The sequence below is a fragment of the Lithobates pipiens genome, unplaced genomic scaffold, assembly GCF_037356315.1.
Source record: "Lithobates pipiens isolate NorthernLeopardFrog02 unplaced genomic scaffold, aLitPip1_a1.2 Scaffold_30, whole genome shotgun sequence".
Lineage (NCBI taxonomy): Eukaryota > Metazoa > Chordata > Amphibia > Anura > Ranidae > Lithobates > Lithobates pipiens.
In genome coordinates, this window is record NW_027507791.1 from 27,446,412 (window position 1) to 27,459,044 (window position 12,633).

A 12,633-nucleotide genomic window follows, 5' to 3' on the forward strand; every position below is an offset into this window, starting at 1 on the left:
GTGTACCCCGGAGTGGTCCCCGGTCTCCCTGCCCTTTAGTGTTGTATTGGGGCGTACCCCGGAGTGGTCCTGGTCCCCCTGTGGTGGTATATCGGGGTGTACCCCGGAGTGGTCCCTGGTCTCCCTCCCCTTTAGTGTTGTATTGGGGTGTACCCCGGAGTGGTCCCCGGTCCCCCTGTGGTGGTATATTGGAGTGTACCCCGGAGTGGTCCCCGGTCTCCCTCCCCTTTAGTGTTGTATTGGGGCGTACTCCGGAGTGGTCCCCGGTCCCCCTGTGGTGGTGTATTGGGGCGTACCCCGGAGTGGTCCCCGGTCCCCCTCCCCCGGTGCTGTCCTCCCCTCCTCTGGCAGGGACGGGGTTAAGGTTGTGGTGAAGAATGTTGGCGGAGACGTGTGAGAACCCCAGAGAGGGCGGAGGAGGGGAGGAACAGGCAGACATCTGTGTCATTCATCCCTGACACCCCACACTCCCTCCCAGCACTCTAACATGAAGGTCCCCGTCCTCCTTCTTCTCTGTCTCACCTCCGTCACCCCCGCCAGGCAGGAGCTACAAGGTAAGGGACCCCCGGGGGAATGGGCATGGGTTGGTGGAGGGGGCAGAGGAGTCCGAGGTGGTGGAAAGGAGTTCGGGATGGTGGGGGGAAGGGGTTTGAGGTGGTGGGGTGGAGCCAATGGGGAGGGAGAGGGGTATGGGGTGGTGGGATGGAGAGGGGTCCGGAGTGGTGAGGGGTCCGGGGTGCTGGCGGGGAGAGGGGTCTGGGGTGGTGGAGTGGAGAGCCGTCCAGGTGGAAAGGAGTCTGGGCTGGTGGAGTGGAGAGGGGTCCGGGTGGAGAGGGATTCTGGGATGTTGGGGAGGGGTTCATGATGGTGGGGCTGCGAGGGGTCTGGGGTGGTGTGTGGAGAGGGGTCCAGGTTGTGGGGCAGTGAGGGGTCTGGGGTGGTGGGGGGGAGAGGGGTCCAGGTGGACGGGGGTCTGGGGTGGAGAGGGGTCGGGGTGGAAAAGGATCTGGTGTGGTGGGGTGGAGAGGGGCCCAGGGTGGTGGGTCAGTGAGGGGTCTGGGTTGGTGGTGGGGTGATGAGAGGTCCAGGGTGGTGGGGTGATGAGAGGTACGGGGTGATGAGAGGTCCGGGGTGGTGGTGGGGTGATGAGAGGTCCGGGGTGGTGGGGTGATGAGAGGTCCGGGGTGGTGGTGGGGTGATGAGAGGTCCAGGGTGGTGGGGTGATGAGAGGTCCGGGGTGGTGGTGGGGTGATGAGAGGTCCGGGGTGGTGGTGGGGTGATGAGAGGTCCGGGGTGTTGGTGGGGTGATGAGAGGTCCGGGGTGGTGGGGTGATGAGAGGTCCAGGGTGGTGGTGGGGTGATGAGAGGTCCGGGGTGGTGGGAGGATGAGAGGTCCGGGATGGTGGTGGGGTGATGAGAGGTCCGGGGTGGTGGGGTGATGAGAGGTCCGGGGTGGTGGGGTGATGAGAGGTCCAGGGTGGTGGTGGGGTGATGAGAGGTCCGGGGTGGTGGGGGGATGAGAGGTCCGGGATGGTGGTGGGGTGATGAGAGGTCCGGGGTGGTGGGGTGATGAGAGGTCCGGGATGGTGGTGGGGTGATGAGAGGTCCGGGGTGGTGGTGGGGTGATGAGAGGTCTGGGGTGGTGGTGGGATGAGAGGTGCGGGGTGGTGGTGGTGTGATGAGAGGTCCGGGATGGTGGTGGGGTGATGAGAGGTCCGGGGTGGTGGTGGGGTGATGAGAGGTCTGGGGTGGTGGTGGGATGAGAGGTGCGGGGTGGTGGTGGTGTGATGAGAGGTCCGGGGTGGTGGTGGTGTGATGAGAGGTCCGGGGTGGTGGTGGGGTGATGAGAGGTCCGGGGTGGTGGTGGGGCGATGAGAGGTCCGGGGTGGTGGGGTGATGAAAGGTCCGGGGTGGTGGTGGGGCGATGAGAGGTTCGGGGTGGTGGTGGGGCGATGAGAGGTTCGGGGTGGGGGGGAGGGGCGATGAGAGGTCCGGGGTGGTGGTGGGGCGATGAGAGGTTCGGGGAGGGGGGGCGATGAGAGGTCCGGGGTGGTGGTGGGGCGATGAGAGGTCCGGGGTGGTGGTGGGGCGATGAGAGGTCTGGGGTGGGGGGGTGATGAGAGGTCCGGGGTGGTGGTGGGGCGATGAGAGGTCCGGGGTGGTGGTGGGGCGATGAGAGGTCTGGGGTGGTGGTGGGGTGATGAGAGGTCTGGGGTGGTGGTGGGGTAATGAGAGGTGATCCCTTTATACCCCCTTGTACCCCTTTGCACCCCCTTGTACCCTTTGCACCCCTTTGCACCCTCTTGTACCCCTTTGCACCACCTTGCACCCCCTTGTACCCCTTTGCACCCCCTTGTACCCCTTTGCACCCTCTTGTACCCCCTTGCACCCCCTTGTACCTCTTTGCACCCCCTTGTATCCCCTTGTACCCCCTGTTCTCCCATTGTCACTATTCCCATACATAGAAGGTGGAAGGACTTGTAGTGCTCCCCCTGCAGGTGACAGCAGTGTGCTCCATGTACAGATTATGGGTCTCAGAGCTCCCTCTGCTGGAAGATGCAGCAAACAGCATACAGACCTCCCATCCCCCAATTCTCTGAACTGCGACATAAACAGAGCCACGTGTGACCATTTCCTCATATAAACAAAGCCATGTGTGACCATTTCTTATATAAACAAAGCCACGTATGACCATTTCCTATATAGACGGAGCCACGTGTGACCATTTCCTATATAAACAGAGCCACGTGTGACCATTTCCCATATAAACAAAGCCACGTGTGACCATTTCCTATATAAACAGAGCCACGTGTGACCATTTCCCATATAAACAAAGCCACGTGTGACCATTTCCTATATAAACAAAGCCACGTGGGACCATTTCCTATATAAACAAAGCCACATGTGACCCTTTCCTATATAAACAAAGCCACCTGTGACCATTTCCTATATAAACAAAGCCACGTGTGACCATTTCCTATATAAACAAAGCCACGTGGGACCATTTCCTATATAAACAAAGCCACATGTGACCCTTTCCTATATAAACAAAGCCACATGTGACCATTTCCTATATAAACAAAGCCACATGTGACCCTTTCCTATATAAACAAAGCCACGTGTGACCATTTCCTATATATACAAAGCCACGTGTGACCATTTCCCATATAAACAGAGCCACGTGTGACCATTTCCCTGGGGTGTGATCTGTTTGCGATTCCCCTCCCCCGCAGTGATGGACCTCCTGACGGTCAGCGAATCGCGTCACATGGTCAGCGTGGTGGAGAAGATCCGGTCGGAGATGATGACGGTGAACGATATTTATTTCCTCTCCACGTTTCGGCTCCCCCCGAAGGCCGGAGGGGTTCTCTTCGGATTTTACTCCAAGAAAGACAACACAAAGTGGCTGGAGGCGTCTGTCATCGGCAAGGTCAACAAAGGTGAGCCCAGGAGCTAGCAATCTAATGGTCATAGTGGGTGAGGGGTCTGAGGAGCTAGCAATCTAATTGTCATAGTGGGGGAGGGGGGTCTGAGGAGCTAGCAATCTAATTGTCATAGTGGGGGAGGGGGGTCTGAGGAGCTAGCAATCTAATGGTCATAGTGGGGGAGGGGGGTCTGAGGAGCTAGCAATCTAATGGTCATAGTGGGGGAGGGGTCTGAGGAGCTAGCAATCTAATGGTCCTAGTGGGGGAGGGGTCTGAGGAGCTAGCAATCTAATGGTCATAGCGGGGGGGAGGGGTCTGAGGAGCTAGCAATCTAATGGTCATAGGGGGGGGTTTGGTCTGAGGAGCTAGCAATCTAATGGTCATAGGGGGGGTTTGGTCTGAGGAGCTAGCAATCTAATGGTCATAGTGGGTGAGGGGTCTGAGGAGCTAGCAATCTAATTGTCATAGTGGGGGAGGGGGGTCTGAGGAGCTAGCAATCTAATTGTCATAGTGGGGGAGGGGGGTCTGAGGAGCTAGCAATCTAATGGTCATAGTGGGGGAGGGGTCTGAGGAGCTAGCAATCTAATGGTCATAGTGGGGGAGGGGTCTGAGGAGCTAGCAATCTAATGGTCATAGTGGGGGAGGGGGGTCTGAGGAGCTAGCAATCTAATGGTCATAGTGGGGGAGGGGTCTGAGGAGCTAGCAATCTAATGGTCCTAGTGGGGGAGGGGTCTGAGGAGCTAGCAATCTAATGGTCATAGCGGGGGGGAGGGGTCTGAGGAGCTAGCAATCTAATGGTCATAGGGGGGGGGTTTGGTCTGAGGAGCTAGCAATCTAATGGTCATAGGGGGGGTTTGGTCTGAGGAGCTAGCAATCTAATGGTCATAGCAAGACCAGAGGGGTCTGGATTGGTTCCTCGCGGGAGGGAGATGTGAAGGAAGGGGGGTCTGGATTGGTTCCTCGCAGGAGGGAGATCTGAAGGAAGGGGGGTCTGGATTGGTTCCTCGCGGGAGGGACATGTGAAGGAAGGGGGGTCTGGATTGGTTCCTCGCGGGAGGGAGATCTGAAGGAAGGGGGGTCTGGATTGGTTCCTCGCGGGAGGGACATGTGAAGGAAGGGGGGTCTGGATTGGTTCCTCGGGGGAGGGACATGTGAAGGAAGGGGGGTCTGGATTGGTTCCTCAGGGGAGGGAGATCTGAAGGAAGGGGGGTCTGGATTGGTTCCTCGGGGAGGGAGATGGGAAGGAAGGGGGTCTGGCTTGGTTCCTCGGGGGAGGGACATGTGAAGGAAGGGGGTCTGGATTGGTTCCTCGGGGGAGGGAGATGTGAAGGAAGGGGGGTCTGGATTGGTTCCTCAGGGGAGGGAGATCAGAAGGAAGGGGGGTCTGGATTGGTTCCTCGGGGGAGGGACATGTGAAGGAAGGGGGGTCTGGATTGGTTCCTCGCGGGAGGGAGATGTGAAGGAAGGGGGGTCTGGATTGGTTCCTCGCAGGAGGGAGATCTGAAGGAAGGGGGGTCTGGATTGGTTCCTCGCGGGAGGGACATGTGAAGGAAGGGGGGTCTGGATTGGTTCCTCGCGGGAGGGAGATCTGAAGGAAGGGGGGTCTGGATTGGTTCCTCGCGGGAGGGAGATGTGAAGGAAGGGGGGTCTGGATTGGTTCCTCGCAGGAGGGAGATCTGAAGGAAGGGGGGTCTGGATTGGTTCCTCGCGGGAGGGACATGTGAAGGAAGGGGGGTCTGGATTGGTTCCTCGCGGGAGGGAGATCTGAAGGAAGGGGGGTCTGGATTGGTTCCTCGCGGGAGGGACATGTGAAGGAAGGGGGGTCTGGATTGGTTCCTCGGGGGAGGGACATGTGAAGGAAGGGGGGTCTGGATTGGTTCCTCAGGGGAGGGAGATCTGAAGGAAGGGGGGTCTGGATTGGTTCCTCGGGGAGGGAGATGGGAAGGAAGGGGGTCTGGCTTGGTTCCTCGGGGGAGGGACATGTGAAGGAAGGGGGTCTGGATTGGTTCCTCGGGGGAGGGAGATGTGAAGGAAGGGGGGTCTGGATTGGTTCCTCAGGGGAGGGAGATCAGAAGGAAGGGGGGTCTGGATTGGTTCCTCGGGGGAGGGACATGTGAAGGAAGGGGGGTCTGGATTGGTTCCTCGCGGGAGGGACATGTGAAGGAAGGGGGTCTGGATTGGTTCCTCGCGGGAGGGACATGTGAAGGAAGGGGGTGGCGGTGCCATAACCGGTTGGGTATCTTCCAGTGCTGGTCCGCTACATGCGGGAAGACTCCAAGGTCCACTCGGTCAGCCTCCAGAATGCCAACCTGTCGGACGGGAACGCGCACACGGTGATCCTGCGGCTCAGTGGCCTCCGTGGTGACACGCTCACCCTGGAGCTCTACGTGGACTGTAAGCAGGTGGACAGCAGTCTGGGCCTCCCGGAGATGATGGTGATCCCACAATTCGAGGTGGAGTCGGGGGAGATCCGCTCAGGACACAAGGCCTACCAGAGGCTGCAGGTATGGAATTTGAAGGCCCTGCCCACCTCATTGGTGATCAGTGGGAGGTGCGCTGTGTCTGGGCCCACCCCCGTGGCCTGAGGTCCAGCCCATGAGGGTCCCTGAGCCTATGGAAGGTCTGTAAGATGATTTGGTTCTTCTCTCTCTTTAGGGGTCAATGGAGTCGATGAAGATGGTTCTCGGGGGGTCTATGAGCAGAGTGGGGGCTCTGAGCGAATGCCCCTTCCAGGATGACGAGTCCATCCAGAACACAGGTAGGTACACAGAGAGGTGGGCCCCTCCTGGGCCTGTGGGGACATCCTGGCCAGGATGATGGGGACACATCTTCTTATGATTCCATCTGACATGTCTTTGTTCTCTCCCTGACAGTGAATGGCGTTGTCAACTCAATCCTTGGTAAGTCTGCTGCGTGAATATCTAATGTACTAGGAGCCAGGTGTATGGGGGAGGTATGTCCAGCAGGGGGCAGACACTCCCAGGTGTATGGGGGAGGTGTGTCCAGCAGGGGGCAGACACTCCCAGGTGTATGGGGGAGGTGTGTCCGGCAGGGGGCAGACACATCCAGGTGTATGGGGGAGGTGTGTCCAGCAGGGGGCAGACACTCCCAGATGTATGGGGGAGGTGTGTCCAGCAGGGGGCAGACACTTCCAGGTGTATGGGGGAGATGTGTCCAGCAGGGGGCAGACACATCCAGGTGTATGGGGGAGGTGTGTCCAGCAGGGGGCAGACGCTCCCAGGTGTATGGGGGAGGTGTGTCCAGCAGGGGGCAGACGCTCCCAGGTGTATGGGGGAGGTGTGTCCAGCAGGGGGCAGACACATACAGGTGTATGGGGGGGTGTGTCCAGCAGGGGGCAGACACTCCCAGGTGTATGGGGGAGGTGTGTCCAGTAGGGGGCAGACACATCCAGGTGTTTGGGGGAGGTGTGTCCACCAGAGGGGAAGACACTCCCAGGTGTATGGGGGGGTGTGTCCAGCAGGGGGCAGACACATCCAGGTGTATGGGGGAGGTGTGTCCAGCAGGGGGCAGACACTCCCAGGTGTATGGGGGAGGTGTGTCCGGCAGGGGGCAGACACTCCCAGGTGTATGGGGGAGGTGTGTCCAGCAGGGGGCAGACACAGCCAGGTGTATGGGGGAGGTGTGTCCAGCAGGGGGCAGACACATCCAGGTGTATGGGGGAGGGGTGTCCAGCAGGGGGCAGACACATCCAGGTGTTTGGGGGAGGTGTGTCCAGCAGGGGGCAGACACTCCCAGGTGTATGAGGGAGGTGTGTCCAGCAGGGGGCAGACACATCCAGGTGTATGGGGGAGGTGTGTCCAACAGGGGGCAGACACTCCCAGGTGTATGGGGGAGGTGTGTCCGGCAGGGGGCAGACACTCCCAGGTGTATGGGGGAGGTGTGTCCAGCAGGAGGCAGACACTCCCAGGTGTATGGGGGAGGTGTGTCCAGCAGGGGGCAGACACTCCCAGGTGTATGGGGGAGGTGTGTCCAGCAGGGGCAGACACATCCAGGTGTATGGGGGAGGTGTGTCCATCAGGGGGCAGACACTCCCAGGTGTATGGGGGAGGTGTGTCCAGCAGGGGCAGACACATCCAGGTGTATGGGGGAGGTGTGTCCAGCAGGGGCAGACACATCCAGGTGTATGGGGGAGGTGTGTCCAGCAGGGGGCAGACACTCCCAGGTGTATGCGGGAGGTGTGTCCAGCAGAGGGCAGACACTCCCAGGTGTATGGGGGAGGTGTGTCCAGCAGGGTGCAGACACTCCCAGGTGTATGGGGGAGGTGTGTCCAGCAGGGGGCAGACACATCCAGGTGTATGGGGGAGGTGTGTCCAACAGGGGGCAGACACTCCCAGGTGTATGGGGGAGGTGTGTCCGGCAGGGGGCAGACACTCCCAGGTGTATAGGGGAGGTGTGTCCAGCAGGGGCAAACACATCCAGGTGTATGCGGGAGGTGTGTCCAGCAGAGGGCAGACACTCCCAGGTGTATGCGGGAGGTGTGTCCAGCAGAGGGCAGACACTCCCAGGTGTATGCGGGAGGTGTGTCCAGCAGAGGGCAGACACATCCAGGTGTATGGGGGAGGTGTGTCCAGCAGGGGCAGACACATCCAGGTGTATGGGAGAGGTGTGTCCAGCAGGGGGCAGACACTCCCAGGTGTATGTGGGAGGTGTGTCCAGCAGAGGGCAGACACTCCCAGGTGTATGGGGGAGGTGTGTCCAGCAGGGTGCAGACACTCCCAGGTGTATGGGGGTGGTGTGTCCAGCAGGGGGCAGACACTCCCAGGTGTATGGGGGAGGTGTGTCCTGCAGGGGCAGACACATCCAGGTGTATGGGGGAGTGTGTCCAGCAGGTGGCAGACACTCCCAGGTGTATGGGGGGTGTGTCCAGCAGGGGGCAGACACTCCCAGGTGTATGGGAGAGGTGTGTCTAGCAGGGGGCAGACACTCCAAGGTGTATGGGGGAGGTGTGTCCATCAGGGGGCAGACACTCCCAGGTGTATGGAGGAGGTGTGTCCAGCAGGGGGCAGTCACTCCCAAGTGTATGGGGGAGGTGTGTCCAGCAGGGGGCAGACACATCCAGGTGTATGGGGGAGGTGTGTCCAGCAGGGGGCAGTCACGGGCAGGTGTATGGGGGAGGTGTGTCCAGCAGGGGGCAGTCACAGCCAGGTGTATGGAGGAGGTGTGTCCAGCAGGGGGTAGACACTCCCAGGTGTATTGGGTAGGTGTGTCCAGCAGGGGGCAGACACTCCCAGGTGTATGGGAGAGGTGTGTCTAGCAGGGGGCAGACACTCCAAGGTGTATGGGGGAGGTGTGTCCATCAGGGGGCAGACACTCCCAGGTGTGTGGAGGAGGTGTGTCCAGCAGGGGGCAGACACTCCCAAGTGTATGGGGGAGGTGTGTCCAGCAGGGGGCAGACACATCCAGGTGTATGGGGGAGGTGTGTCCAGCAGGGGGCAGTCATGGGCAGGTGTATGGGGGAGGTGTGTCCAGCAGGGGGCAGTCACAGCCAGGTGTATGGAGGAGGTGTGTCCAGCAGGGGGTAGACACTCCCAGGTGTATGGGGGAGGTGTGTCCAGCAGGGGGCAGACACTCCCAGGTGTATTGGGTAGGTGTGTCCAGCAGGGGGCAGACACTCCCAGGTGTATGGGGGAGGTGTGTCCAGCAGGGGGCAGACACTCCCAAGTGTATGGGGGAGGTGTGTCCAGTAGGGGGCAGACACATCCAGGTGTATGGGGGGTGTGTCCATCAGGGGGCAGACACTCCCAGGTGTATGGGGGAGGTGTGTCCAGCAGGGGGCAGACACTCCCAGGTGTATGGGGGAGGTGTGTCCATCAGGGGCAGATACTCCCAGGTGTATGGGGGAGGTGTGTCCAGCAGGGGGCAGACACTCCCAGGTGTATGGGGGAGGTGTGTCCAGCAGAGGGCAGACACATCCAGGTGTATGGGGGAGGTGTGTCCAGCAGGGGGCAGACACTCCCAGGTGTATGGGAGAGGTGTGTCTAGCAGGGGGCAGACACTCCAAGGTGTATGGGGGAGGTGTGTCCATCAGGGGGCAGACATTCCCAGGTGTATGGGGGAGGTGTGTCCAGCAGGGGGCAGACACTCCCAGGTGTATGGGGGAGGTGTGTCCAGGAGGGGGCAGACACTCCCAGGTGTATGGGGGAGGTGTGTCCAGCAGGGGGCAGACGCTCCCAGGTGTATGGGGGAGGTGTGTCCAGCAGGGGGCAGTCACAGCCAGGTGTATGGTGGAGGTGTGTCCATCAGGGGGCGGACACTCCCAGGTGTATGGGGGAGGTGTGTCTAGCAGGGGGCAGACATTCCCAGGTGTATGGGGGAGGTGTGTCCAGCAGGGGGCAGACACATCCAGAGCAGGAGATGTCTCTCTTTTGGTTTCAAGCTCTCGTTGATCCTCTAGGGGAGGTGGTAGGTGGGGTTTTTGCATTGGAGGGAGGAGTCTGAATTGTTTTGCTGGTTTTCTCTGCCATCGGATTGGCTGACTGTGTTTTTGTCTGTCAGGGGAGCACACCAAGGCTCTGATCACACAGATGACTTTGTTCAATAAAGTGCTGGCGGAGCTCCGGGAGGACATCAGAGACCAGGTAAGAGGACACTTGTGGGTGCAATGTGCATTAAGACCAATGGGGGTGCCGTGTCTGGGGATCAATGAGGGTGCCGTGCTTGGGGACCAATGGGGTGCTGTGTCTGGGGACCAATGGGGGTGCCGTGCCTGGGTACCAATGGGGGTGCCGTGTCTGGGGATCAATGAGGGTGCCGTGCTTGGGGACCAATGGGGTGCTGTGTCTGGGGACCAATGGGGGTGCCGTGCCTGGGTACCAATGGGGGTGCCGTGTCTGGGGATCAATGGGGGTGCCGTGTCTGGGGATCAATGGGGGTGCCGTGCCTGGGGACTAATGGGGTGCCGTGTCTGGGAACCAATGGGGGTGCCGTGCCTGGGGACCAATGGGGGTGCCGTGCCTGGGGACTAATGGGGGTGCCGTGCCTGGGGACCAATGGGTTGCCGTGCCTGGGGACCAATGGGGGGCCGTGTCCTTGGACCAATGGGGGTGCCGTGTCTGGGGACCAATGGGGGTGCCATGCCTGGGGACCAATGGGGGTGCACGGTTCCCAGAGACAGCGCCCTGCACAGCTCAGATTCCTAGTCATGGACGATGAGCCCTTCTGTAGACTCCTCGCTCCTCCTCCATGACCACCTCGCTCTTCTCTTTGTGGACAGGTGAAGGAGATGTCTCTGATCCGGAACACCATCATGGAGTGCCAAGTGTGCGGTAAGTAGTCGCCATCGCCTACCCATCCAGCACAGGGCAGCAGTCTGATTCCCCAGCATGCACTGGGCACGTTGGAAGGTGTGGGGCCCCGTGTGTCTTTCCTATAATTGGCTCACATATGGTGGGGGGGAGGGGGGCTGTATTCTGTACAGGAGGAAGGTGAGCCTGCATCTGGGAAATAATGGGAGGGGCAATCAGATTGGGGCAAAAAGGGAGGAGCAATCATATTGTGGGCAAAAAGGGAAGAGCAATCAGATTGGGGCAAAAGGGGAGGGGCAATTCGATTGGGGCAAAAAGGGAAGTAGCAATCATATTGGGGCAAAAGGGGAGGAAAAGTCATACTGGGGCAAAAAGGGGAGGAGCAATGATATTGGGGAATAAAGGGGAGGAGCAATAATATTGGGGAATAAAGGGGAGGTGCAATCATATTGGGGCAAAAGGGGAGGAGCAATCATATTGCGGCAGAAAGGGGAGGAGCAATCATACTGGGGGGAAAGGGGAGGAGCAATCATACTGGGGCAAAAGGGGATGGGCAATCAGATTGGGGCAAAAGGGGAGGAGCAATCATATTGGGGCAAAAGGGGAGGAAAAGTCATACTGGGGCCAAAAGGGGAGTAGCAATAATATTGGGGAATAAAGGGGAGGTGCAATCATATTGGGGCAAAAGGGGAGGAGCAATCATATTGCCGCAGAAAGGGGAGGAGCAATCATACTGGGGGGAAAGGGGAGGAGCAATCATACTGGGGCAAAAGGGAGTAGCAATCATACTGGGTGAAAAGGGGAGGATCAATCATACTGGGGGGAAAGGGGAGGAGCAATCATACTGGGGAGGAAGGGGAGGAGCAATCATACCGACCCCTCAGGGGCGGGACATCTGCGGTAGCCAGTCCCTGTGCAGTATTGGGGAGAAGCACAGATAATATGTGATGTTTCTGGGTCACATGCAGGCTTCCATGAACATCGGTCTCGCTGCAACCCCAATCCGTGTTTCCAGGGCGTGGACTGTATGGAGACCTATGAGTACCCCGGGTACCGCTGTGGGCCGTGCCCACCAGGATCACAGGGCAATGGGTCCCACTGCGCCGACATAGATGAGGTAACCAAACCCAGATTATTGTCGGATATCTGAGACTCCCTGTGCCCCCCCATGTGATACTACCCCTAAAATATGACGCCATCATCCCATGTGACGTAGACCTCCCCATGTGACGCCATCATCCCATGTGACGTAGACCTCCCCATGTGACGCCATCATCCCATGTGACGTAGACCTCCCCATGTGACGCCATCACCACATATGACGTAGACCTCCTCATGTGACGCCATCATCCCATGTGACGTAGACCTCCCCATGTGACGCCATCACACATGTGACGTAGACCTCCCCATGTGACGCCATCGCCGCATGTGACGCCATCACCACATGTGACGTAGACCTCCCCATGTGACGCCATCACCACATGTGACGTAGACCTCCCCATGTGACGCCATCATCCCATGTGACGTAGACTTCCCCATGTGACGCCATCATCCCATGTGACGTAGACCTCCCCATGTGACGCCATCATCCCATGTGACGTAGACCTACCCATGTGACGCCATCACCACATATGACGTAGACCTCCTCATGTGACGCCATCATCCCATGTGATGTAGACCTCCTCATGTGACGCCATCATCCCATGTGACGTAGACCTCCCTATGTGACGCCATCACCACATGTGACATAGACCTCCCCATGTGACGTCATCACCACATGTGACGTAGACCTCCCCATGTGACACCATCACCACATGTGACGTAGACCTCCCCATGTGACGTAGACCTCCCCATGTGACGCCATCACCACATGTGACGTAGACCTCCCCGTGTGACGCCATCACCACATATGACGTAGACCTCCCCGTGTGACGCCATCATCC

At 59.3% G+C, this 12,633-nt stretch overlaps 1 protein-coding gene across 1 annotated transcript in view; it reads left to right on the forward strand.

Moving 5' to 3' along the window:
- Nucleotides 1–393: 393 nt before the first annotated feature.
- Nucleotides 394–12,633, forward strand: part of THBS3 (thrombospondin 3) — a 53,314-nt gene continuing 41,074 nt past the window's right edge. The window contains exons 1-8 of the mRNA XM_077463815.1: nt 394–554; nt 3,234–3,440; nt 5,673–5,929; nt 6,081–6,183; nt 6,299–6,325; nt 9,942–10,024; nt 10,660–10,711; nt 11,659–11,807. Of these exons, the coding sequence (XP_077319941.1) occupies nt 488–554; nt 3,234–3,440; nt 5,673–5,929; nt 6,081–6,183; nt 6,299–6,325; nt 9,942–10,024; nt 10,660–10,711; nt 11,659–11,807 (945 nt within the window). The 5' untranslated portion in view covers nt 394–487. The remainder of the gene's footprint in view (nt 555–3,233; nt 3,441–5,672; nt 5,930–6,080; nt 6,184–6,298; nt 6,326–9,941; nt 10,025–10,659; nt 10,712–11,658; nt 11,808–12,633) is intronic.